Source organism: Drosophila erecta, unplaced genomic scaffold (assembly GCF_003286155.1).
Source record: "Drosophila erecta strain 14021-0224.00,06,07 unplaced genomic scaffold, DereRS2 tig00000000-arrow-pilon, whole genome shotgun sequence".
NCBI classification, from domain to species: Eukaryota; Metazoa; Arthropoda; class Insecta; order Diptera; family Drosophilidae; genus Drosophila; species Drosophila erecta.
The window spans coordinates 19,038,623-19,063,131 of record NW_020825194.1 but is presented as its reverse complement, the minus strand read 5'-3'; the positions used below and the strand labels follow the sequence as shown (position 1 = coordinate 19,063,131).

Sequence of the window (24,509 nt, the reverse complement as noted above, 5' to 3'; positions counted from 1 at the left end):
AGTGATATGAACTAAAATTGGTTTAATCCAAATTGGTTTAATATTCCTTAAATGTCGTCATTATCTGTAAACAATTTGTGAAATATATTTTTATAACTTAAAAATAAATTTCAAATTATGTACACTATTGTTTTAAAGGAAAAATAGAATAATTCTTACAAGTTGAAAACTTGTACACTTATGGGCAATTATTACATATTCTAATTAAATGCAAAACAGCAGACATTTATGAATACATCAAATGTTTGCCAAGCAAACGCATACATACATCTTAACAGGTTGACGATAGCACTGCGTATGCTTATTTTTCTCGTCTAGCCGGCTTAAATTAACCTAAGCACGTGAATCACGAGTCGTGGCCGTCAAATTTAATTCCGCTAATTAAGAACAAAACGAAAACCGCACAATCAAAGTCACTGCAGCTTCAGAGTTTACAAAAAGTTTAAACGGGCACAAAAACATGGTCCACTCTAGCGTCGCTTTGCTTTGCTTCTTTACTGCTGCACTGATTAATTTCCCACACTGCAGTCAACGCCACCTGTTGGCAGCTTGACTCACTAAAATGTGTGGGAGGTGGCTTCCGTCTCTTTTGACTCCCTTTCTCTCTCTTTCGCTGCTGTGTATGTGTGCTGGTGTGCTGGTACGTGCTGGTGTATTGGTGTGTGTGCCTGGGTGTTTGTCTAAACTTTTGGCACATTAAACGCTGTTCTGTGTGGCTTTAGCTTTCCAATGTATTGTTTTGGTATACCCTGTAAAATTAGCAGGCTGAGGCAACTGAACTCTTTATTCAGATCCCTAGAAATAATAAATGTACATATGGTTGAGTTTAGGAAAGTATAAATATTGTATGTGTCAACATATAAGCGTAATTAAGACTTTTAAACATGATATTATCCTTTTTGGCGCTTGTTTAAAGGTTTAAAAAATGTTGAATTTCTTAAAGTGATCGGATAAATAATTTAAACTAAAAAATACTGAAATAACATAAATATTACGAGATAAAAGGAAGAAACAAGATAGTTGGTTTTTATTTCAAAATCTTAGACCTAAAAATTCGAGGCGTATTTTTTCTTTTTCTGCAATTTACTGATTTGAATTCACTTTGTTACGAGGTATCCAAAGTGCGGATGTAAATTAGCTCAGCTACTTGCCATATTTTCTGCTCCACCTCCTGCTGCTTTTTCTCGCCCTACTTGCTCGTAAATCACAAACTTCATAATTTCTACGTCACTTTGCGGTCATGTGTGTGTGTGTGTGTGGGTGTGTACGTGGCTTTTGCTCCTCTTGCCGGTTGTATTGAGCCAATTCTTTTTTGGCTTTACGTGACGTTGGCAGAACAAATCGTTTTTGCTTTAGCCATCTGACTTGTTTGCTCCTTTATGGCCCGCTGCGCTTTGGACTTTGACGCATTTGCGTCGCTATAATGCGGGTTGTTCCTCATCGTGGCCAAAACCACTCGTACTTGCACTTCTGTGAATTTGGCTGGCGTTTCCATTTGGCTGATTGCATTTTCATAACAATTTGGAAGATTACTAATGCGCCGCGTTGTCCCTGCATTTGCATGACCTTGAACCAATCGCCACCTCATTAGAATTTCATTTGTAGTCAGCAAGGCGCAGACGACCGAACCACAATCGATAAACACCCAAATGTATTTTATGTCCAAATTACAATTTTACTGGAGTGAATCCTTAGAAAGATGCGGAAAATAAGCGGGCACGGAATATGCTAAGCTTTATTTGCAGCCATGGGAATTATCTTAATACAGCAAATTCATCCTTTAAGTTATCTCTAGGATATTTAGGTTAGTGGGCGATTTAAGTTGAATGCTAAACCTTGGGTAAATTATTTAAAGGTTATTTATTAACATAGAGAATCTACCAAGTTTAAGTTCGCAAGATTATTTTGCATTTTCTTAACTATACACTTTAAAAGCACATCTGTCTTACACTTTGGTATGTACGTGAAACATTTGGTTAACTAAGAAATATACTAAGCAATTTAAATATAATCTTTTCAAAGAACAAGTTATTACATTTCAATTGGTTAGCGTTTTTTTTATTACAGTCCTAACATATATTTAAGTGGTGGGCGTTCACTAGTGATTGATTTATGCTTATCATTATCGATAATGTTATTAAGTTATAACCGCCTCAGGCTTGTTTAAGAGTAAATCCCCCAGCTCTGACTCAAGTTTAATTTTAAGAGCGCCAGTATGCTGAATAGTATGAGTCGACAGATCGAATATTCTTAGACTGAATAATTCTGAATACTTGAAAGACTAGTTTAGGTGTTTTTCCAGCCGATATCCGCAGCTGAATGAATGAAAAACCTAATGCTCAAGGGAGAGAGTGCGCTCGACTGTGATTAACTTTTAATTGCAAAATGCTAAAGAATGCAAAAGCAGTTAAAAAACGCTTTGGCAGCAGCAATAGCAGCAGTAGCAATAGACGACAAATAACTGGCTTAAGCAGAATTCAAATAAATTAGCATCAGGAAGCCGGACGAGAGAGTGAGTTTCAGTTTATCAGTTGACTTGGGCACTGATCATGGCGTACTGAGCGGCGACTGGCGGCTTGTTCGTCGGATTCTGGATGTGGAGTACATGCATATAGAGAGAGAGCCACTTAATATCGGACCTATCCACTGATTATAGGGGCACTTGCTTGCATTATCGACGGCGACTGTTTCGGCTGCTCCGCCGACTCAATGGAGAAGCGCTGCGTCTGACTGGAATTGGTTAGTGCCCTCCTCAGGCGGCGCGATTCGATGTTGTTTCGCGAGTTCAGCGAACCTTTCGACACCTTCTTGCCCAGCAGCACGGCCTGAAAGGATGGATAAACGGTAAGGTAATCATCTGCAATGAGTATCTCATAATAATAACATTATATTTACGAGTATAACATCTAAAAGTCGTGTTCCGTCTCAGGAACACAAATATCATTCTTAAATAAGATATTTTAATATAACAGCCTCGACTGCTGTTTACTCACCTTGAAGGCCTCGCGGAACTTGTGGCTCATGATGTTGTATAGCAGGGGGTTGATGCAGGTGGACAAGTAGTAGAGGACTCCGGAGACGTAGGTCATCACCGTGTAGACAAACTCGTGCTGGTGCCGCAGTTTGGCCCCCGGCACAGGGGCGTAGATGGCAATCAGTCGCTGGGCGTGGAAGGGGGCCCAGCACAGAAAGAAGCACACCACCACGGCCACTAAAAGGGGGCGGGAAAAGTCAGTGATGAAAATGGTAATGGAATGGCAATGGACATGGAAAGGGGGAAGACGCAGCGAGAGGCACAGATAAAGAGTAGACGATTATGTTTTTCGGTAATCGCAATTGTCATCATAAATGGAGAGTGCCGAAATGACAAACGCAGTAAATTGGCTGCAGACGGGTTGATTAGCCCAGCTTAGGGCATATGGCCAAACAGTTGGCATACACTCAGCAAAAATGGTTCCACTTTACATTTTGAATAATTCTTTTCACAAGACTAAACCTAATTAAATCTGGAATGTTAACTTTTCTGTTAGTCGACATTTCGTACTAATTTAATCATCTTAATGTTTACTTAATGGTTAGCGACTTAGCAAACTGTCCTTTAATTTGGGGCTCTCACATTATTGACGCCATTTTTCCCAGTGCACTCCATCTATTTGTCTGTCGTTCTATAATTACCTAGCATCCTGAGTACTCGCCGGGTGCCATAGTGATTGAGCCGACCTCTCACCGAGCTGAGCTGCGCCCCCGAGCCGCCCATCAATCCCGCTGTCCCACCTCCACTGCCTCCTCCATTGAGACTCATAGCGTTGGCGGATCCGGCGTAGCGATAAAGGATCGTATCACTGGGCACACTTTTCAGCTGCTGCCGTCGGGCAGCGGAGGAGGGACCCTCCACCAAAGTGGACCTATACAGGTGCACACCGATCAGCAGGTACAGCACTAGGATAATGGACATCGGCGCCAGGAAGAATATGAACGTGGACAGCTGAAACGAGTGCTTCATTATAACCCGCACGATGCCGCATTGCTCCACTCCCGAATAGTGCTCGATGCCGAATTGGGCAGCCTGCGGAATGGCCGTAACTATGGCCATAATCCAAACCAGGACGATGATCCGAATGGCGCGACTGAGTTTACTCATGGCCTGCCCTAGAAACGGATGGCAGATGGCAATATACCGCTCCACCGTGAAGGCCGTTATCGTTAGCACCGTAGCATTCGCCGATGTCTCCGCCAACAGACCACGTCCGATGCAGATGTACTCCCCAAACACGTACGGGTACTTGGACCAGATGTAGGACACCTCCTGCGGAACGCCCGACAGCAGAAGCAGGAAGTCCGAGATGGCCAGCGAGAAGAGGTAGTAATTCGTGGCCGTGTGCATCGAACGGTTCTTCTTAATCACAATGCAGGTGCTTATGTTGCCCACCACACCAGTGAGGAAAATCAGGGAGTAGACCACGGTTACGGGTATCACAATGGCCAGCGGATCGCGAGGCGGTCCAAGAGCATGGCTCACATTGCCAGCGGACATGGCGCTGGCGGCCTGGAATTTTTCCCCTTTTGTTTTCACAAAATTTCCACTAACAGCGCTAAATTCCACTGCCGTTTAACTGCTGCGGCTGCGGCTGCTGCTGCTGCTGCGACTCGATGTCCCCTCAACTATGCTAATTATAATAATTTATTGGAGGCGACCGGGCGAGGAGGGACAGGTCTGGACTCGTGCTTCGCAATGCTAGATACTCGATTCTAAGATTCAGATACTCGACTGGCACGCAAACGCACCAAATTACCGACGAGGTCGAGATCCGTGTACCGTGTACCGTATACCGTATTCCGTACTCCCGGCCGTTGTTCGAGGGGGCCCGACTTTTCCTCAATAACTTATCGAGTTAATTTGATTCCGATTCGAATTCTGATTCCCGAGAGCAGCTGCAACCGCACTCCAGCGCGCTCCAAACTTATCTGATAAGCCGCGGCGACATTTCATTCAGATTTCTATCTGTATCTGAAAGCCAGCGACGAAGCGTCGCAGTTTTTCCCTCACATGAACGCGGAAGGTAAGCGACATGGCTGTAATGACCGTGTGTCCAGCGAACGTGCCGACTCAATTAAATCTTAAAAAGCGGAGATATCTTGATGGGACTAGCCTATGTCAGAGCCCAATCACTATAGTTTCGAATACAACGCAATTTTCGGGCAATTAAAAAGGCTAATTAACAAAATCTTTTAATAATGTTTGTTTTGGCCCACTTATAAAACACTTAGTTTGGAAATTTGACTTGCCAATGCACAAAAGCTTAAATAAACCTCGATATTGTAAACACACATCTTGGAATTAAAGTGGAAAACAAGATGCAACAATATTAGATGATGCAATCGGGACCGACGGCAACCGTGCGTATGAGTGATGTCGAGCAAGCTTGAGCTTACTAATTCGATCCTACTCTATTAGTACTATCTATCGAAATAGTATTAATAATAATTAATCTAAGATTACATTTTAACATATTAATTCTTTTTAAAAGACAGACTTTCGCTTACGCCAACCTAATGGCACCGTCATCCGGAATTTCGCGCACCTTCCAGTCTTGTTCACGCCTTCGTGTGTGTATTTTGGCAACAATATTTCATAGTGTCTATGGAGGAGCAACGTTGGTTCGGGACATTAGCCACTGTGCGCCAACAACAACACAAGAGGCCATGGTAGAGCCACTAACTTGGCCGAAAGCGCCTCGCGATTCTCCAGACAGTTCGGGCTTTTTAGCTGCTGCACGCCGTCGACGAGTGACATTTTCTATGGCCACATAATATTTTCATTCATTTGTTTCGTTTCGTCTCGTTTAGCACCGGCAAACGTTTAGCACCAAGTGTGCCGACCCCCGCACCTGTAAATATATGGGCAGATATAGCCGCCCCCTGCCCTGTTATAGGCCAAAAGCCGGCACACGCCTCTTGATGGGTGTCAAAGTGCGTGCAATGCCTCTTGAGTTTGGCACGAGTCGAATGGTTTTCCCCACTCGAAAAGCTTTTCGTGTGCAGCGGGAGCCCCAAAGCTTTCCACCCACTGTTTTTCGAAGTGGGGGAAATGAAAAGCGGGTGAAACACACGGAAAAGCCCATCAATCAACGTCTGAGGGTGATTTGGGCGAAGGAGGAAAGCTTATGTGCTGCACCGCCACGGAAATTGTGAATTACAAAGTTGGGTAGGGCACCACCGGCACTATAGTTAATCAAAAAGTAGTATAGCTACTAGCGAAAATCAAGTTCATGTTTTGACCATTAAATATCAAGTATTTATTAATTTTCTTCAAAAGAAGCTGAATATCTTTTATACGAAGCACACATCTTATGTTAAACCCTCTACCTTCGTTATGATTAGCTTATAACACACGCAAACATTTATTAAATGTTCAAAGTTGATTAGGTAAAGTAAAATTCTTCAAAAGAATATATATTCCAAAAGTTCCGTTCTTGCTTATCGGGAGTCTTGCTTCCCTTATACCAAAATCCAACGATTTCTTTTAAAACTTTTCTGAAAACTGTTCTTACATCTATGAATTAAAATATATCATGTATTGGTTGGTTAGATTTGAACATCCACTTATTCTAACAGCCTCTTTTCGCAACTCGTTCCTTCAAAATGTTTATCTACCGTATACTTATGCTACGTAGGATATAAAATTGTAGACACTTGAACAACACTCAAAGTATTATTTGTAGAAGTATTGTTTCGTTGATTAACCCGATTATTCGGTATATAGAAATGCAAGCTCTTTGGGCTTTCAATATGGCCTTAGGTTACGTATGAGTAAAGTTTAGGATAAAGTCTTTACTTGTTGGTATTGCTCGATTCCTTGAAATTCGAAACTCAGTTGACCGTAGTATGAAATTTAAAGATTCCTTTGAAATACATCGTTATATCGTTATTAATGGCAATTGCTTGGGGTTTTAAGATTGTTTAAAAATAAATCGTTACTCGCTGAAATGTTAAGTTGGTTTCGGGTGGGATGAATACTTGTACTTTCTTATTTGGCTTCAGTTGTGGCTGATCTTAAAATAGTAATCGGATGGGTCTTAACAAAATCTAAGTATCACCTCAAAAGTTTTTTCCCAAAGTTTTCAGGGTCTAGAATAATTTCCTTAGGGTTAAATCAATGTACGTTTGACGCTCAGCTGCCTCTTAATCTAAACGTCCCTCGAGCGACTAAACCACGATCTCGATTATCTCGGTCTCATCGTCGTCGAACTCATCATCGTCTTGACTCCCCCAATCGTTGTGATGGGGAGTGTTTCGTCTCCGTCAGTGGATGTACCTCTCCTGCTATAGAAGCACCTGCTTCATTTGTGGTCTCTGCGACTCCAGAATGCGCTGGGCTTGCTCATGATCCATTCCGTCAATGGAGCAGGCGATCAGCTCGACTAGATTGTGTCCATGTGCCAGGATGTGGTGGATCGATTGTAGAGTCAGCTTGGCGCAGTTGCTCAGGTTGAGAATTCTCAAGCGCTTTAGATTGCTTACAATATTCAGTACAGTCTCATCATCCACTGCCAAGCAACTGGACACACACAGTGCCTCCAGGGATGGACAGTTCTGGGTCACTGCCTCAAATCCCTCCGAGGTGAGTCGGCTGCAGTAGCCCAGGGAAAGGGCTCGAAGCTCTGGCATTTTCAGGCCAAGCTTCAGAGAACTATCCGTGACGTTGCGACAGCCCCTAAGGTTAAGTTCCTTCAGTCCGCGTAGTCGACTTATAGGATAGGGAGTCTTGCCATAACCCATCAGGCCTTTATCCGTGATCTTTACACAGTAATCGATGTTAAGATTACGCAGTCTTGTTTGGTATCTGTCAAAAAATGAGTGTATGTAAACCAGGTTATTGTCAAATCTAGAATACTCACTGGCAAATGGTGGCCATTGTGCGATCCGTCACCGCTTGGCGGCAGTTATCCAAACTGAGGCGTCGAAGATTGGGCAGTCGCTCCAACAGCTGGCACATGGAGCTCTCGTCCAAAAAAATGGTCTCCTCCAGGTGCAGCTCCTGCAGGCTATAGTTAATATTGCCGGCCAGCCCTTGAAGCAAACCCATTCCAGTCAGCTCCCTGCAGTAAGCCATGGTTAATGCCTCCAACCGACCGCTCAGCTGGCGCAGTGCATCAATGCAATTGGCGTTGAGTTGGACACAAAACATGAGATCCAGCACCTTCAAAGTGCTCTGCCACTTGCCAGCTATATAGAGCAGCAATTCGTTGGTGAGCGATAGCATTCCGGTCAAGTCCAGTTGACGGATTGGTGCTGACTCCGGAACGGCTCTGAGCACGGCTTCCAACAGGACCAGATGGCAATTTCCAGAAAGCTTGAGAGTGCGCAGATTGTGCATGTTTTCGAAGGCTTGGCACCATACATGTGTGTCGATGCCCGGCGAGCAGCTGAAGAATAGGTCCACGCACACCAAGGTGTCTGCATGATCCTGTAGGACATCGAGTAGAGCGTTCTCGTTGTTCCGCCGGAACTCGAATTGCAGGTGCCGCAGTTGCACCTTGTTCTCCGAGCGTCGCAGCTGCAACAACATTAGCATTTTTAGCGAAGAGTCCAAGCTCACGCCATCGCATTCGAATCCCACAAGGTGGGAAAACTGCTTCATGTCCAGGCCATCAACCGCCTTTAGATGATGGTCATCCATGGAACTGGTCGTGGCAATGGTCAGAACCTTCAAGTTTGGTAACTTGCCATCCAGATTCCGGAAAACAGGAGCATGGCGCACTTGCAGATGCTTCACCTCGTGGCCCACGAAGCGTAGAAAGTTCTCCAGCTGCCGGCACTGGCGTAGATTCCGCAATTCAATCCGCTCGAAGCTTAAGTAGCAGTTTTTGCCCTTCGCATGCTTGTGGATCGCCTCCAGGTTGTGTTGCGTCACTATCACCTTGCCCTTCTCCATGAATCGGCGGCGATGAACCAGATCGCGGCACCGCCAGGACACCATGCGCAATTGCTGCAGGTCGTTGTACGAAAGGTAGGACATGATCTCCAGCCACATCTCGTTGGGCAGCAGTTCGATGGCAGCTTTTGGGTGACCCTCTATATCCTTATCCTTATCCCTATCCTTTTCCGAGTCCCATTTTTCCGGGGTTGGAGGCGGTGTCGGAGGCGCCGCAATGGAACGGGCAAGGGCCAGCAGGGGATTCATGTTCAACTCCATTCTATTGGGAGCCTGGGAAGCGAATGAGAAAGAATAACCTCGTTCTTTACTTGCTTAAGAGCATACTAATAAATAGTAGTAATGGTACTTTACTGGCCATATTCCTAGAACAAGTCCTCATTAGAATTTTCACTTAACCATGGCAATAACCTAAAGGTTTTCTCTTGTGATCCTCCCCCGTGAAGGTTCGATGCACCTGCCCACCTGTTTTTGGGCCGTCTGAGTTTGGTTGCCAAGGTTAAATGCGTTTTTCCACCTTCTACTCCCAGCCACCCCATCAGAATTTTCCGAATGTGTACACAACTCACCTGAGCGTAGCTGCAGCTCAGCCTCTCGAAAAGCCTCTTTTCACGGCGCTGACTCGGTTTTCCACTCGTTATCAGACTATTCCCCATGCAGCAACTCAATTAAATCTCAACCTTCTGTTCGATGAAGTCACTGAATTATTTGAGTATTTTCTTTTAGAGTTTTGGTTACAACCTTGTCATGGATTGTCAAATATGTTATTAATTGCTTACATATGTTTTGGGAACTTGTTTTATCATAATTTGTGCTGTCTATATGTGATTCTTTGGTTTTGTGATTGCGTTTTTTTTGTAATTATTTCAAACTTTAAGCAGTCTAGCACTAAAACTCCCTTGTATTTAACGTCTGTAAACACATTTCCTTCTGTTTTGAACGATTTTTCCCGTTCGTTTTCTATTTTTCAAAATGTGCTATGCGTTGCAGAACTGCGTTTTTCCTTTGTTTTTCCGATTTTGTGCGTTTCCACGATTGATTTCTTTTGGCTTTAGCTGCCCACTAACACTCTGGTCAATTGTGAATAATATGAACAAATTATCAATTATTTTCAGCGATTTTCTTCTCCAATTCGACAGCAACCTGCTGCCGCCGCTGGTTGGGTTACAAAATCCAAATGCGAACGGAAAACAAACTTCTCACAGCTGTGTATCTGTAAATGACGAAAACCGCTCGTCCAGGGCCGCAGATACATTTCCAGATACTTCTCACATACAGATACAGATACACGCATGCTCTCTCAATTTCATTTCTCTCGCCCTTTCTCTCTCGATTTGTTTATGTTTGCCGCCGTTTGTGACCCACATAAAGAAAAATACAAAAAAACGATAGATAAGGGGCGGCCTTGATTTTGGTGGGGATGAAGAGGGGAGGTTAACGCATTCACGTAATGAGTTAGCTAAAGAGCGGAGAGCGTTAAGTGTTAGCGTAAACTCACCCCCGTTTTGAGCAGTGCATGCTTAGCACAAAATTACGAAATGCACCAGGGGCACTCACTACGCACAGCTAATAGCTCAGTTTCAAGTACAGTCAAGCGCCTGCGACGCGAACGGAAACCTGACAAAAATATATGTTATTTAGTTGCATTCCTCTAAAGCTTTATCTTTTTAAGAACGTTTATATATAACTGCTCTTAGTACATATAATTTTATATTTTATAGATTCTCTAAGAAAATATCTTAATGTGAATAATCTATTTATGCATTTTTAACGGTTCTTAATATATTTAATTTTATATTTTATAGAATTTATAAAAAATATATCTTATTGTGATCTATCTATTTATGCATTTTAAATAAAACGGTTCTTAACACAATTCATTTTATATTTTATAGATTCTCTAAAAAATATCTTAATAGGGTTTATCAATTTTATGCAGAGAGTCCTGAAATGAGTTTTACTGAACGTGTCGACATCTAAATATCTGCAATTAAATCAACACTAGCTAAGCAATTAGCCCGAGTAGCAATTAGTGTTAGCAAAAGCACAACCTATAGTTCTGACAAGATGGTGAGAAAATGAAGCAATTATAAAATAATACTAGATCGCAATTTAAATAAGTTTTGAAGTATGTTTAGTTATATTTTTAGTCAGACTAAATGAACTGCAATTTTTATTTTAAGGCATTTAGGTAGATCATTGGCATTTTTAAACGAAATAAAATTTTACGGACATAGTTTTTAAGATACTTACTTCTAAGTAGATATGTGCCTGTAGCTAATTTACTGCGATCATGAAACGTGCAATTTAGAATCCAATCTGGCATAACCCTAACAATTAGACTCGTAATTATACAGGATTAATTGCCATATAAAAAGTCCAGACACTGAAAACCACGCAGAAAAGAGTGAGTTGGCCAAACCATGAAGACAACGGAAATCAGAGAACCCTACCGAATGGAGGAGTTCTTGCGCCCGCAGTGGTTCCAGAAGGTGGCTCAGATGGTGCATTTCCAGTGGCGGAGGAGTCCGGTGGACAACAGCATGGTGAACGCATCCATGTTGCCCTTCTGCTTGTCGGCGCTACTCAATGTCTTGTTCTTCAGCTGCAATGGTTGGGACATCATAGGACACCTTTGGCTGGGACGACCGGCCAACCAGAATCCGCCCGTGTTCAGCATCACCATTTACTTCTCGATCAGGGGACTGATGCTATTCCTGAAACGAAGGGAAATCGTTGAGTTTGTTAACGACTTGGATCGGGAGTGCCCGCGGGACCTGGTCAGCCAGTTGGACATGCAAATGGATGAGACGTACCGCAACTTTTGGCAGCGCTATCGCTTTATCCGTATCTACGCCCACTTCGGTGGTCCGATGTTCTGCGTTGTGCCATTGGCCCTATTCCTCCTGACCCACGAGGGTAAAGACACTCCTGTAGCTCAGCACGAGCAGCTCCTTGGCGGATGGCTGCCATTCGGTGTGCGTAAAAAGCCAAAATACTACCTCTTGGTCTGGTTTATCGACTTGATGTGCACCACATGCGGCGTCTCCTTTTTCATCACCTTCGACAACCTGTTCAATGTGATGCAGGGACATTTGGTCATGCATTTGGGACACCTTGCCCGCAAGTTTTCGGCCATCGATCCTCGCCAGAGTTTGACCAACGAAAACCAATTCTTTGCGGATCTCAGGTTACTAGTTCAGAGGCAGCAGTTTCTTAATGGACTGTGTCGCAAGTAAGTAAAGGAAATAATTAATTTAAGTTGTTATAATTACATATTTATCAATATCGAAGATACAACGACATCTTCAAGGTGGCCTTCCTGGTGAGCAACTTTGTAGGTGCTGGTTCCCTCTGCTTCTACCTCTTTATGCTGTCGGAGACATCAGATGCTGTAATCATCGCCCAGTACATTTTACCCACTTTGGTCCTGGTGGGCTTCACTTTTGAGATCTGTCTTCGGGGAACCCAACTGGAGGAGGCGGTGAGGCAGCTTGGATAGTTCCACAACCACAAATACAGTAACATTGCAAATTTACAGTCGGAGGGGCTGGAATCGTCCTTGCGAAGCCAGGAATGGTATTTGGGAAGTCAGCGGTACAGGAAGTTCTATTTGCTCTGGACGCAATATTGCCAGCGGACACAGAAACTGGGCGCCTTCGGGCTTATCCGAGTCAATATGGTGCACTTCACTGAAGTAAGTCAAAATTAAACGGAATCAATGTATTTGATGGTACAAGTTTTGACTTACAGATCATGCAGCTGGCCTATAGACTCTTTACTTTCCTCAAATCTCACTAAAAGAATTTACCTCTCCTTGAACTGTGGACATGTTTCCTGCATGCCTTTATTTGACAGTTTTAATTCAATAACACTTTTGACAAATTAAATACACTTCATGGTTGTAAAAAGTATAAGCTATGCATTACATAAAAAAAATCATATTTTGACTTTAAGTTCGCACGATTTCGTAAAGTAGAAAAACACACCTAAGACCTAAAAAGTAAACTACGAACTTATTTACGCTGTAACCAATAAGACAGCGCACGAAATTCCAATGATATAAAAAAAAGTAACCATTATTTTTAAATAGAGAACAACTGGAGTTTCTCAGTTACTGCAATGCTTTGATGTAAGGCAAAAAGATTGGTAGTACTTGACGGCATGCAGTAAGAAACAAGTGGCAGAGTGTCCATTAACACTTGACGATTTGGTGGATTTGTAGCGGCATCCCAGGCACTTGTAGGGCTTCGGCTCCTGCTGACAGATGGCCGTGTGAGCCTGGTACTCCATCTTGTTGGCCTTGGTGTTTAGGCAGTGGGGGCACTTGAATTTAGTTATTTTCGGCAGCATTGGTGCGTTTTTCGGATCGTTAACATAACTCTGAAAGGATTTGACGCATCTAGGACACATTTGTGGTGCATGTGGCTTCTGGACAGGAAGGGCCTCTTCTTGTGGCGTAGATTGTTTGATAGCTTCGCTTACTGTGTACACACGGAGCTTTTTTGGCAAATTTTCGGTGGTTTGTACGGGTTCCTTAGGAACCTTTAGAGTTTTCTTTGGTAAACCTGAACATTCCTTTTGGGTTTCTAAATTTTGTGCATTTAGCGAAACATCCAGTGATTCGTTGCATTCCTTTGGCAAGTCAAAATCTTGTGTAGTTTCCTCGGGGCATGAAACTAAGCTATTTGAAGCACTCAGGTCCAATGGTGTATCAAGTGATTTCTGGACAGGCACACTTATTTCCTTGGATTCTGAATGCAGTACAAGTGGTAAATCATTTGTTTGATTGGTATTGTATAAAACTCACCCATGTGTGCTCTATATTCTGCAACTTCAATGGCCTTGAGGTCACATTTTTTAGTCAACTTACAGGAACTCAAGCAGTTGATCACGGTTCCGTAGTTGAATAAATCTATGATTTCAAGGAATGGGGAGTTGCAGTGACACTTGTGGAGCACCAAAGTACCGTGATTGATGAAGGTCTTCACCTTTAGAGTTTGTGGATTGGCCTCTCCCGTGCATTTGCCCGTCATCATAAATCCGTAATTGGTCACATTATCCGTATTCAGCAGCTGCAGGTCGTTCCCAGTTTTACTCCTGCAGTCGCATTTCCGGTAGAGAATATGTCCGTGGTTTGATATTATGCTGGACATAACGTATTTCTTTTAATTCCGCAGAATTGTTAAGTTCATTTGAGCAGGAATGCAATAAGTTTCGATATCGATTATTTCCAGAGCAGCCATGGGCTTTGCAGAACGATCACCGAATTCGATTTCGAAAGTTTGCCGTCATTTCAGTGTTGAGCAAGCTCGAAATTCAATAGAAACTTGTATATTAGTTAAATAGTCAAGTAAGAATCTCCTTAATTTACCTTGCAAAACCACTTAAAACATACATAAAAATGTTTGGGGAATGGGAGAATGGGTTTGGGGAAAATATCGATTTATCGCACTAAAAATCGGTAATTATCGTAATTACCATACAAATTGTATTCCCAAAGTTTGATTGATTTCAGTGGAGGGAATATAAATCATTTTTGCTTGTAACTGAAAATTCAGTTGATTCCGTTTAGGACTTCAAAAGGGACCATGATAGGACCATAACCCACAGAAGGCTTATACAACTAGTATATACGTGGTTCTGCATCTTGAATGGCGTCACGACGTTCTATCCCTGCTCAGTTGTATGGGTTGCGCTTATTATGAAACTGCTAGAACTGGAGGCGATCAGCAAATCACTCGTGGGGGCAGTGACCTTTCTCCTGATCGTACGACTCTCCCTTCATGTCGCCTTGAATGTAAACTGATTTATGAGAGGAAGCAACAATCCCTGCAACTGTTTCCTTTCTGAATGCATGATCGTTGCAACGAACTCGATGGCCTTTGGGCGCTTGCTGGAGATCTGCCGGAACTGGTGGCGTCTGCAGTCTGGTCTGGAGATGCTGATTCTGGATGGGAATCCGTTTCCGGACATGATGCATCGTCTGCGAAAACTGCAACCCTTTTTTCAGTCCCTGGTTGATATGACGGATGAAGTTTGCTTCGTATTCAGGTGAGTTCGTTAAATAGGTTTCGTTTAAGAGGAAAGTATGGCAAATACATATATGTATATACATATTTCCAAATAATCGCCTTTATTGAACAGTAAAATGTAATTTACCTTCAACTTCAGGTATGTGTTTCTTTGCTACTTGCTGCGAAATGTGTGGAGTGGCATACGGGTCGGATACATGATGGTCAGAGTCTGCCGTGGCCACAGTGCAATCGAATCGGAACTGGAGTGCCTGTAGATGGTATTTGTCAGCTCCATACAACCACTTCTCTTTTCACTGATGATGAACCCCTTGACGCACACCACTTATTCCCTTTTGGAGACCACCAAGGAGGTAATCAGGGGGCTTTAGAGTCGGAATGAGCAGCAGCAGCGATGGTAGAAACCCGTCCTTTTCTCAGATGGAATGGTTCACCTTGCAACTGGCCGAGCAGCACACCTACGTCCACATATTTGGAACCTATCGCAAGAATCGCAGCCTGATCTTCGACGGTATTTATATGGTACAATGTGAATACAGTTCGATGTTTTAGTGGCCAGTTGTTTATGCAATGTGTAGTAAGTTCACTTCAAGAAATTTGAACTGCAATTATGTATTTACCATCAAATAACTTATTCCTCAGAACAAAAATATTGTAGGTCTTCAGCTGATTCCAAGCTGATTCAATATTTATATTTTAAAGACTTTGAATTCCTTAAAGCTTAAATTTTGATTATAACATATAAGTGCTTGGGATGGAAAGCTATAAAACAATGAGTAAATTGAGCAGACATTCGATTTCGCTTCCTAACAATCCTAGGCCGTAGTTACAACTATTCCTGAGCACCTCCCTCTCCACTGGTGACCGTCAATCCTACGGATGTGGATGTGGATTCCTGGCCACCCTTAACGAAGATCGACGTGCTCCTCCGGCTGGAGCATTCGCAAGTCGGGGCAGACGCGGATTGACAGGTGGACCCATGACTCGGTCGACGGGATCCATCTGGTTGTCGATTTGAGGCAGGGGCGAGGCCGGCGACCACTCTGAACTGGAACTGGAGCCGGGAGAGTCAGACCTTTTTGAAAATGTGTCCATTTAAAAACCAATATATTTATACCAAAATGAATCCTTACCCCGCGGTATAGATGGGCGGTAGCTTCCGTTCGTAGTTGCTGGTGCTGGGTGTGACCACGCCGGCATGTATCTCCTGCTGGTAAAGCCCATAGAGCTCCCGCAACTCATCCGGCAGATCCACGTTGCCCTCCTCGATGAGCCTCCTCTGGGAGCTGATGATGTCCTCGCAGAGGCGTCGCTGTCGCTCTGCCCTGAGGAGCTGAAGGTCACGTCTGCGCAGCTCCGCTTGGCGAGCCAGCCGCTCCGCCTGCAGGGATACCTTGTCCGCCTCCAACTCGTGGACGCGGCAGAGAAGGGCCAGCAGCTCCCGTTCCTCGTCACTGCTAATGCGCTCTGGAAGCTCCTGTTCGGAAAGCACGACAATATTGACTATAAATGAATAAAATACGTTCCACTCAGACTCACATCCTCCAGCTTGACTCCCTTTTGGCGGCACTGCTCCAGCTCGTGCTCCGTCCTCTCGCGGATTTCCTTGTAGCGGCGCGTTTCCTTCTCGATGGCCGCCAGTTCCCCCCAGGCGTTTTTCAAAGCCACCGAACCCTCTGATTCAATGTCTGCGGAAAAACCAACCAAATATGAGTTCCACCTGATCAGTAAATTGTTGGAGTACCCACCGTCATCGCCCATCGCGTCATATAGTTTCCCAATGCGTCCTTGCCAGTGGGAGATGATCATGTGCTGCCTCTCTGCGTCCAGTTCCAAGCCCAGTAGATGGCTCTCGGCCTCGAGGAGCTTCCTACGCAGTTTCATCTGCTGCTTGAAGGTGAGCACGATCTGTTCGCGCAGGTAACGGAGTTCCGTCTTGCGCTGTTCGTCCTGTTCCTGGACAGCTTCCGGTCCTGCTCCTGATCCGGCACCTGCAGCGGAGCCTGAAGCAGCTGCGGCTGCCGCTGCTGCAGCTGCTCCACTCCGAGGCCTTTCGGTTAGCATCTTGGTGCGCAGACGCGACACTTCATCGCGCAGCTCCGAAACGAGACTTTGGTAGTGTTTGGTGGGAAAGTCCTTGAACTCGTCGATGTACACGGAATTCTGGAGCTTGGTGGTGATGCTATTAGCTCGATCGGCGTAAACCAGCGTGTTCTTGGTCTCGTCGCGGTGTTTACTTTCCGGTGCGACATGGGCAATCATTACGGTCTTGCAGCGTCCACTCAATGCCTCCTTGAGCAGCCTGGTTAGCTTGGAGTCCCGGTAGTTGACATACCTAGCTCCGCCGGATAGTCCATTGATTACGTTGCCCAGTGCCAGCAGGCTGCGGTTTATGTGGGCACCTTCCTGCAGTCGCTTACCCCGATTCTTCGTTTTCTTGGCCCGCTCCGATCCAGCCAGATCGGTGAGAAAGAGTCGTCCTTGCTTGGTGCCCAGCGGAGTCCTTGCCTGAACCATAATACTTAGAAGGGCGTGACTGCGGGACGAGGTCTGATTCGCGGCTGTCGGTTCCATGGTCCTGGCCTTGTTTCCCTTGAGCAGCAGACTCACAACCTCCTTTCTGCTGGAAGTGGTAATCTCCGAGAGCCCCGCCACTGTGATCCGCTGGCCACGATGATCCTCTCGCAGCTCCAACGGTCCTCCCGGATTGAGGAGATCCCGTATAAGCTCGTTGTATATCTCCAGGTAGGATATGGAGACGCGACAGGAATCCGCATCCGCCGACTCGATGTGACTGAATATATCCTCTATGGCGCGCACCATTAGTCCGATGTCCTGGCTGCTCACGTCCGAGGATTCGCAGGATGCGGTGGGCGGGGCACGGTCGCTGGTCTGCGGTTTCTTGCGCGGCACAGGCCCCAGCATAGTGTGCGTCTTTCCGGATCCCGTGGCTCCATAGGCGAAAACGGCTGCATTCAGACCGTTCAGGACATCCCTGACCAGTGGAGCCGTGGTCGTTTTGTAAACCTGCTCCTGACTGTCGTTCTCCCGGAATACATGATCGTACGAATACTGCCGTGGACGACTCTTGCCGCCATCATCGTATAGCAGTGATCCGCCGGAGACGACCTCGATGCACCGTTCCGTGGCCTCCATGCTGGGTCGAACCCGAACTGCCACCTAGGTAGGATTGGGAACTTATTATCAGCTACTACAAGTTAGCTAATTCTTAAATAAAATGTGAATGTTTCTGGAAGAGTGTCTACTTATTAAAAACTACATACAGTACACACTCACCACCAATCTCTCCTCCTGCGGCGGTTGAGCTGTGGCAATGGATCGTCCCTGGGAGGAGTTGCTGCCTCCACTGCTGCCCGACCAGCTGCTCGCTCCAGCACTGGCCGCCATCACTCCGATCCTTCAGATAAATAGCAATGGATATGAGGGTGGGTAGTCCTTGTGCAGCAACGTGCCGCCCGGACTGCTAGATGACCTGACCTGGACAGGACCATTACAAATCGTGTCAATTTGTTGTCAACAATCGTAAAACTGCCATCAGCGCGGGAAACACCCAACGAACTCCTAATGGACTTGTGAATTTGCTCGCCAAGGTCTCGCCTCTTTATAGGGAATTTTCCTGTGGAGGAGGGTCCTTGGGGTCCTTGGGCTCTTGTTTACCTGTGGCCCAAAGAACTCAAGGAGCTGGCGTGGCCCATAAATCAAGCCGTGAACTTGAACACCCAAAAGTGCCTGCGTGTCTCCGCATGCAAATCAAATGGAGCAGTTCGATGGTCATCGAGAGGGTACTGTACCTTAACTGGGAACCCTGAAGTGCTCAAAAGTCTATTAACCTTCACAGGCTCAAAATATTAGTTTCTATTTCGGCAAAAACCCATTAAAACGATGGAGGACCTCGAAAGAGAAGTGCTTTCCATAATATTTAACACAATTTTATCTATATTTCAACACTTCATATATACATTGTAAATATATTTCATATACGGATTCTCGAAAGTTCCTGAAAATTTTCCATTCTTTGCATGACAACCATTAAATAAAAGTGCATGAAATGCAAACGAAATGAAAGTGCTGCCGGAAATAGAAGTGTCAATCCATAATCCATGTCCATGTGCCTAACATGTTATAACCTCTGACCCCAGCACCTGTCACTTGTCTAAACAAAACCTTCATAGCCCCGCAACCAACTGTCGCTTCCCCAAAGTCATAATTAATTTCATTTGCCTAAGAGCCGCTCAATTATAAAACGTGGGACTATTGAGTGCCAAGCGGTTGCATTATTAATTTTAATTCCACGTTCCCATTCAGGTGCCATGAATATGTGATGGAACAGCCCATATCGAAGAGACCAAGCTTCCGCGGCTCTATATGTACATATATCTCCTCAAATATGTACACAAATTATAGGCCTTGAATGTCAACAAAGATGGGCGTCGAATTGAGTGACGGGGTGGCATTGGATACACTCGGAAAAATTATGTTCGTGATCGGTTAGACACAAATTTATTTTATAGGCTGGTAAAGGGACACATGGCAAAATGCAAGAATTTTATGAACATATTTCTATAGTTTTGTGAATATTATTATTATGAATATATTTCGATTTCAGATTGTGTCCCTTTGTGTTTAAGTGGAAAGTTTTTATATATTATCCTTACGAATAAACTTCATTCTTAATGGAATGCATACTCGTAATTTATCAGTTATGATAATTCTGGACTGTAATTCGAAGGCAGTTAATTTGATAACGTCGAAAATCGATTTGAGCACTTTAATGAGCGCTCATTAATGCACCACCCAATTGAGTCCGATTTATACCACCACCGACAACTCTCTTGCCAGTTTCTGCTTCGAATTCCACTACGGGCTTTTGTCGTTTATTGAATTTGTGTAAATTGCCGGCAGACACGGCACGAAGCCAAGTGGACAGGACTTTTGTATTACCTGGACGTGGGGCCATGTGGGTGGTATCTCGAAAGGTTGGCGGTGTTGTGACTATTTCAGTGGGTGGTTGGGTGGTGCAGTGGCTCGCTGACTTTGTCTTCGGTTGTTGTCGCACGTCGACTGTTAATGTTTTTAATGCCTTGGTGTTCCATGTTTTGATTTGCCGGCTAGTGAACCCCATTGGGGAGTTGGTGGTGTGGCATTGTGTGGCCACCGCATAGTGGTCTGCTTAGAGCTCATTAGCGGTGCTCATGGGGGAGAATTGGGGCACCTGGTCGGGAATAATGGAGTGGCGCACATGAATTGCAGCTTTGAAAGGCGTTTTTTGAGGAATAGCCCCGATTCGGTGGGAATGAGTAGCTGGAAAAGTCCAACTCCAAGCATGGCTAAGTAATAACACGTGTGAGACTCTTTATGGCTAATGAGTTTGCTATTCGATCCAGGACAGTCTAGTAGTGATAAAGAACACATACATAACTCACTCGTGGCAATGGTCATCGACCAAAAAGTATCCAAGTAAACATACCCATCGATGGGGATCTGAATAAAACAAAAGACCTGTAAGCTTTGACAAATCGTTATAGTTATTTTGTACACTTTTGATATGCAAACGAGGTCACAAAATAATGCCACTGCTTATTGAAGTAGTTATTCATATACATACACTACTACATACTGTACACATACACTACACTCTCTGCTCGACCGGTAAAAAAGATTACTTGGAATAATTTGTGACTCTAAACTAGAAGACATTCCTTACAGCCTTCACTAGAACTAGTTGGGAATTATAGGGCTATAGCGCACAAGAAAAATCTACAATTTTCCATAAATATTTACATTTTGGAGGCAAAATTGAAAGATTTTTCGGTTTGAACTACCAGGGGAACAAGAATTCCAGAAGGTGACCACGATCGTTTGGTTTTCTGTAGCAACTTGCTGCTGATTATAATCGCCTGGTAATTCAATCCGAAAAATCTACAATTTGCCAAAAAAAATTAACATTTTGCAGGCAAAATTGTGAGATTTTTCGGTTTAAATTATTAGGCGATCATAATTTCAAACACTTGTATAAATAACACTTACCTGGTTATTTGTTCAAGAGGGATGCCAATGTGATCTTGCAAGTAATCAAGAACGCATACACTACTACACATACACTACATTCACTGCTCGACCGGTAAGAAAGATTACTTGGAATATTTTGTGACTCTAAATTAGAAGACATTCCTTACAGCCCTCACGAGAACCAATTGGGAATTATAGGGCTATGGACACGAAAAATCTACAATTTGCAAAAAAAAATATTTACACTTTGTGGGCAAAATTGAAAGATTTTTCGGTTTGAATTACCAGGCGAACAGGAATTCCAGAAGGTGACCAACGATCGTTTGTTTCATGTTCATATGTATGTATGTATGTATGTATGTATGTACATATGTATGTTGTGTAATCTTTCAATTTTGCCTCTAAAATGTTAATTTTTTTGGCAAAATTGTGAGATTTTTCGGTTTAAATTACCAGGCGAACAGGAATTCCAGAAGGTGACCAGCGATCGTTTGGTTTTCGGTAGCAACCTGCTGCTGATTATGATCGCCTGGTAATTCAATCCGAAAACTCTACAATTTGCGAGACAATTTGGAGACAAAATTGTGAGATTTTTCGGTTTAAATTACCAGGCGAACAGGAATTCCAGAAGGTGACCAACGATCGTTTGGTTTTCGGTAGCAACCTGCTGCTGATTATGATCGCCTGGTAATTCAATCCGAAAAATCTACAATTTGCCATAAATATTTACATTTTGTGGGCATGTACGTATATATGTATGTATGTAGGTATGTATGTATGTATGTATGTATGTATGTACGTATGTATGTATGCATGTAGGTATGTATGTATGTATGCATGTATGTATGTATGTATGTATGTATGTATGTATGTATGTATGTATGTATGTATGTATGTATGTATGTATGTATGTATGTATGTATGTATGTATGTACATAATCTTTCAATTTTGCCTCTAAAATGTTAATTTTTTTGGCAAATTGAAAGATTTTACGGTTTGAATTACCAGGCGAACAGGAATTCCAGAAGGTGACCAACGATCGTTTGGTTTTCGGTAGCAACCTGCTGCTGATTATGATCGTCTGGTAATTCAATCCGTAAAATCTACAATTTGCCAAAAAATTAACATTTTGTAGGCAAAATTGTGAGATTACACATACATGCATTACATACATACATACATACATACATACATACATACATACATACATACATACATACATACATACATACATACATACATACATACGTACGTACATGCCCACATAATGTAAATATTTATGGTAAATTGTAGATTTTTCGGATTTAATTACCAGGCGATCATAATCAGCAGCAGGTTGCTACCGAAAACCAAACGATTGTTGGTCACCTTCTGGAATTCCTGTTCGCCTGGTAATTTAAACCGAAAAATCTCACAATTTTGTCTCCAAATTGTCTCGAAAATTGTAGAGTTTTCGGATTGAATTACCAGGCGATCATAATCAGCAGCAGGTTGCTACCAAAAACCAAACGATCGTTGGTCACCTTCTGGAATTCCTGTTCGCCTGGTAATTTAAACCGAAAAATCTCACAATTTTGCCTATAAAATGTTAATTTTTTTGGCAAACTGTAGATTTTTCGTGTCCATAGCCCTACAATTCCCAACTGGTTCTAGCGAGGACTGTAAGGCATGTCTTCTAGTTTAGAGTCACAAATTATTCCAAGTAATCTTTCTTACCGGTCGAGCAGAGAGTATAGTGTATGTGTAGTGTATGTAGTAGTGTATGCGTTCTTGATTACTTGCAAGATCACATTGGCATCCCTCTTGAACAAATAACCAGGTAAGTGTTATTTATACAAGTGTTTGAAATTATGATCGCCTAATAATTTAAACCGAAAAATCTCACAATTTTGCCTGCAAAATGTTAATTTTTTTTGGCAAATTGTAGATTTTTCGGATTGAATTACCAAGCGATCATAATCAGCAGTAAGTTGCTACCGAAAACCAAACGATCGTGGTCACCTTCTGGAATTCTTGTTCGCCTGGTAATTCAAACCGAAAAATCTTTTAATTTTGCCTTCAAAATGTAAATATTTATGGCAAATTATAGATTTTTCTTGTGCGCTATAGCCCTATAATTCCCAACTAGTTCTAGTGAAGGCTGTAAGGCATGTCTTCTAATTTAGAGTCACAAATTATTTCAAGTAATCTTTCTTACTGGTCTAGCAGTGAGTGTAGTGTATCGTTAATAGTGTATAATTCAATCCGAAAAATCTACAATTTGCCATAAAAATTTACATTTTGCAGGCAAATGAAAACTCGTTGTTTAACAGGACACATTTTAGGTTTTTAGGATTATTTCTTAGTCAGGCAAGTGCGTTGTGAATTCCTAAAAATAATTAGCTAAGCAAAAAGTACGAGTACTCTTCTATTAAATCCTGCCAAGCTAACAAAGCCCGAGAAAGGCAAACTCTATAAAGCCAGACTGTAATTACCCACTAGGCGCATTGCGTATACGCAGTGGTGGTGATTGATGGCTCTTGTGACCTGGAGACGGCTTAATTACCCAAAGCCATTTCCCAGGACGCACACTTGCCGGGTTTATTTTTAGTGGGCCATCGAGCTGAGTGACCAGCCCCCAACATGCATCCAAAGTGACGTCATTTTTGAGGTGGACTTTGAATGCAAGTGCAAAACTTTTAACCTTCACGGGCTTTTTGAAATTAACGCGTTTCACAAAAGTTGTGCGTGTCACGAAACTTTGGGAATTTCGACATTAAGTGGGCCAACTTGTCCGCATTGACGAGGCGAATTCTTTTGGCCACAAACAAAGTGGCCAGTGGCCCCAATCCTGACATGAAATAATGTAATATTTTACACTTGGCCAGCAAGTAAATCCGGCACCAAGTAGGTCAATTAAATGCGGTGCCCGCACAGAGAAGCCACCCCAATCTGAGCTCCATTTCGATTATGTAAAACACACAATTGATAAAAACTTTTCAAGCACCTCTGCAGCGCGGTTCACTTACAAATAGTTTTGTATTGCACTTTATCCGCTTGGAAAACTATTCCGGACACGCCACTCGCCGAAAAAAAAGGCTTAAAGTCAAAAACCGGAAACACTGGGTCGCCAAGAACTTCGAGGAGTATCCGAAATGAAAGCCGCTTGTAGAACCATTCGCGTAGACGTACCAAACTCGACTGAAGCGTCCGACTCGGCCTGGTCAGAAAATAACGAAATTATAGGCATGTCCAGGGGGAGGAATGGGTTCCAGGTCGATTGGGAGCCCGGTGGGTGGCGTTCTGACTCCTGGCACGGCACAGTCAACTTTTGTTGCTGCCGCGTTTTTACTACGGCATTGTTGAAATGCTAATGCGCCATTTTGCATACATTTCTGGCGAGTTCCACCTGGCGCTGGCCAGTTGTGGGTTAAATAGTTGGCCAAAGATTCCGCTCCCAAGCTGTTCAGGGTTCAGGTCCACTCCAATAATTGTTCACAAATAAAGGTATTTCCATAGTTATGTATAT

At 43.5% G+C, this 24,509-nt stretch overlaps 5 protein-coding genes across 8 annotated transcripts; 1 reads left to right on the top strand and 4 right to left on the bottom strand.

The window, feature by feature from the left end:
- Positions 1-1,669: 1,669 nt before the first annotated feature.
- Positions 1,670-4,982, bottom strand: LOC6552691 (pyrokinin-1 receptor). 2 transcript variants are annotated; one of them, XM_001979843.3, is made up of 4 exons: positions 3,676-4,982; positions 2,994-3,211; positions 2,667-2,825; positions 1,670-2,590 (listed from the first exon to the last, which is right to left on the bottom strand). In XM_001979843.3, exons 1-4 carry the CDS (start codon positions 4,532-4,534, stop codon positions 2,528-2,530), a joined length of 1,299 nt encoding a protein of 432 aa, XP_001979879.1. In that variant the 5' UTR covers positions 4,535-4,982; the 3' UTR covers positions 1,670-2,527. The 2 variants fall into 2 exon arrangements, with proteins under 2 accessions (XP_001979879.1, XP_026839675.1); XM_026983874.1 differs by having other exon boundaries at positions 2,554-2,825.
- A 1,377-nt stretch (positions 4,983-6,359) lies between these two features.
- LOC6552692 (dynein regulatory complex subunit 6) lies at positions 6,360-10,189 on the bottom strand. The gene is made up of 4 exons (XM_001979844.3): positions 9,715-10,189; positions 9,505-9,634; positions 7,899-9,208; positions 6,360-7,843 (listed from the first exon to the last, which is right to left on the bottom strand). The coding sequence occupies exons 2-4, from the start codon at positions 9,589-9,591 to the stop codon at positions 7,324-7,326; spliced, it is 1,917 nt and encodes a 638-aa protein (XP_001979880.3). The 5' UTR covers positions 9,592-9,634; positions 9,715-10,189; the 3' UTR covers positions 6,360-7,323.
- A 1,163-nt stretch (positions 10,190-11,352) lies between these two features.
- On the top strand, positions 11,353-12,882 carry LOC6552693 (odorant receptor 88a). Its single transcript, XM_001979845.2, has 4 exons — positions 11,353-12,170; positions 12,230-12,419; positions 12,477-12,632; positions 12,689-12,882. Exons 1-4 carry the CDS (start codon positions 11,359-11,361, stop codon positions 12,734-12,736), a joined length of 1,206 nt encoding a protein of 401 aa, XP_001979881.1. The 5' UTR covers positions 11,353-11,358; the 3' UTR covers positions 12,737-12,882.
- Positions 12,883-13,045: 163 nt separating this feature from the next.
- LOC6552694 lies at positions 13,046-14,151 on the bottom strand. Its single transcript, XM_001979846.3, has 2 exons — positions 13,746-14,151; positions 13,046-13,689 (listed from the first exon to the last, which is right to left on the bottom strand). Exons 1-2 carry the CDS (start codon positions 14,089-14,091, stop codon positions 13,046-13,048), a joined length of 990 nt encoding a protein of 329 aa, XP_001979882.1. The 5' UTR covers positions 14,092-14,151.
- Positions 14,152-15,675: 1,524 nt separating this feature from the next.
- On the bottom strand, positions 15,676-24,180 carry LOC6552696 (kinesin-like protein KIF19). 3 transcript variants are annotated; one of them, XM_001979848.3, is made up of 6 exons: positions 24,010-24,180; positions 18,268-18,468; positions 16,719-18,150; positions 16,510-16,658; positions 16,104-16,447; positions 15,676-16,045 (listed from the first exon to the last, which is right to left on the bottom strand). In XM_001979848.3, exons 2-6 carry the CDS (start codon positions 18,376-18,378, stop codon positions 15,844-15,846), a joined length of 2,238 nt encoding a protein of 745 aa, XP_001979884.2. In that variant the 5' UTR covers positions 18,379-18,468; positions 24,010-24,180; the 3' UTR covers positions 15,676-15,843. The 3 variants fall into 3 exon arrangements, with proteins under 3 accessions (XP_001979884.2, XP_026839668.1, XP_026839667.1); XM_026983867.1 differs by having other exon boundaries at positions 15,717-16,045; positions 18,268-18,463; XM_026983866.1 differs by lacking the exon at positions 24,010-24,180 and having other exon boundaries at positions 15,717-16,045; positions 18,268-18,720.
- Positions 24,181-24,509: the final 329 nt, after the last annotated feature.

Excerpts from the sequence above, each read along its gene's own strand:
- LOC6552693 (XM_001979845.2), top strand. The coding sequence starts at position 11,359 with ATGAAGACAACGGAAATCAGAGAACCCTACCGAATGGAGGAGTTCTTG. Across the intron at positions 12,420-12,476 it reads GAACCCAACTGGAGGAGGCG|TCGGAGGGGCTGGAATCGTC; the intron begins GTGAGGCAGCTT and ends GCAAATTTACAG. Across the intron at positions 12,633-12,688 it reads ATATGGTGCACTTCACTGAA|ATCATGCAGCTGGCCTATAG; the intron begins GTAAGTCAAAAT and ends TTTGACTTACAG.
- LOC6552691 (XM_001979843.3), bottom strand. The coding sequence starts at position 4,534 with ATGTCCGCTGGCAATGTGAGCCATGCTCTTGGACCGCCTCGCGATCCG. Across the intron at positions 3,212-3,675 it reads GCGAGTACTCAGGATGCTAG|TGGCCGTGGTGGTGTGCTTC; the intron begins GTAATTATAGAA and ends GCCCCCTTTTAG. Across the intron at positions 2,591-2,666 it reads AGTCGCCGTCGATAATGCAA|AATCCGACGAACAAGCCGCC; the intron begins GCAAGTGCCCCT and ends CTCCACATCCAG.
- LOC6552694 (XM_001979846.3), bottom strand. The coding sequence starts at position 14,091 with ATGTCCAGCATAATATCAAACCACGGACATATTCTCTACCGGAAATGC. Across the intron at positions 13,690-13,745 it reads AGAATATAGAGCACACATGG|AATCCAAGGAAATAAGTGTG; the intron begins GTGAGTTTTATA and ends TACTGCATTCAG.
- LOC6552692 (XM_001979844.3), bottom strand. The coding sequence starts at position 9,591 with ATGGGGAATAGTCTGATAACGAGTGGAAAACCGAGTCAGCGCCGTGAA. Across the intron at positions 9,209-9,504 it reads TGAGCTGCAGCTACGCTCAG|GCTCCCAATAGAATGGAGTT; the intron begins GTGAGTTGTGTA and ends TTCGCTTCCCAG. Across the intron at positions 7,844-7,898 it reads ACAATGGCCACCATTTGCCA|ATACCAAACAAGACTGCGTA; the intron begins GTGAGTATTCTA and ends ATTTTTTGACAG.
- LOC6552696 (XM_001979848.3), bottom strand. The coding sequence starts at position 18,378 with ATGGCGGCCAGTGCTGGAGCGAGCAGCTGGTCGGGCAGCAGTGGAGGC. Across the intron at positions 18,151-18,267 it reads CGCAGGAGGAGAGATTGGTG|GTGGCAGTTCGGGTTCGACC; the intron begins GTGAGTGTGTAC and ends AATCCTACCTAG. Across the intron at positions 16,448-16,509 it reads AGGGAGTCAAGCTGGAGGAT|GAGCTTCCAGAGCGCATTAG; the intron begins GTGAGTCTGAGT and ends CTTTCCGAACAG.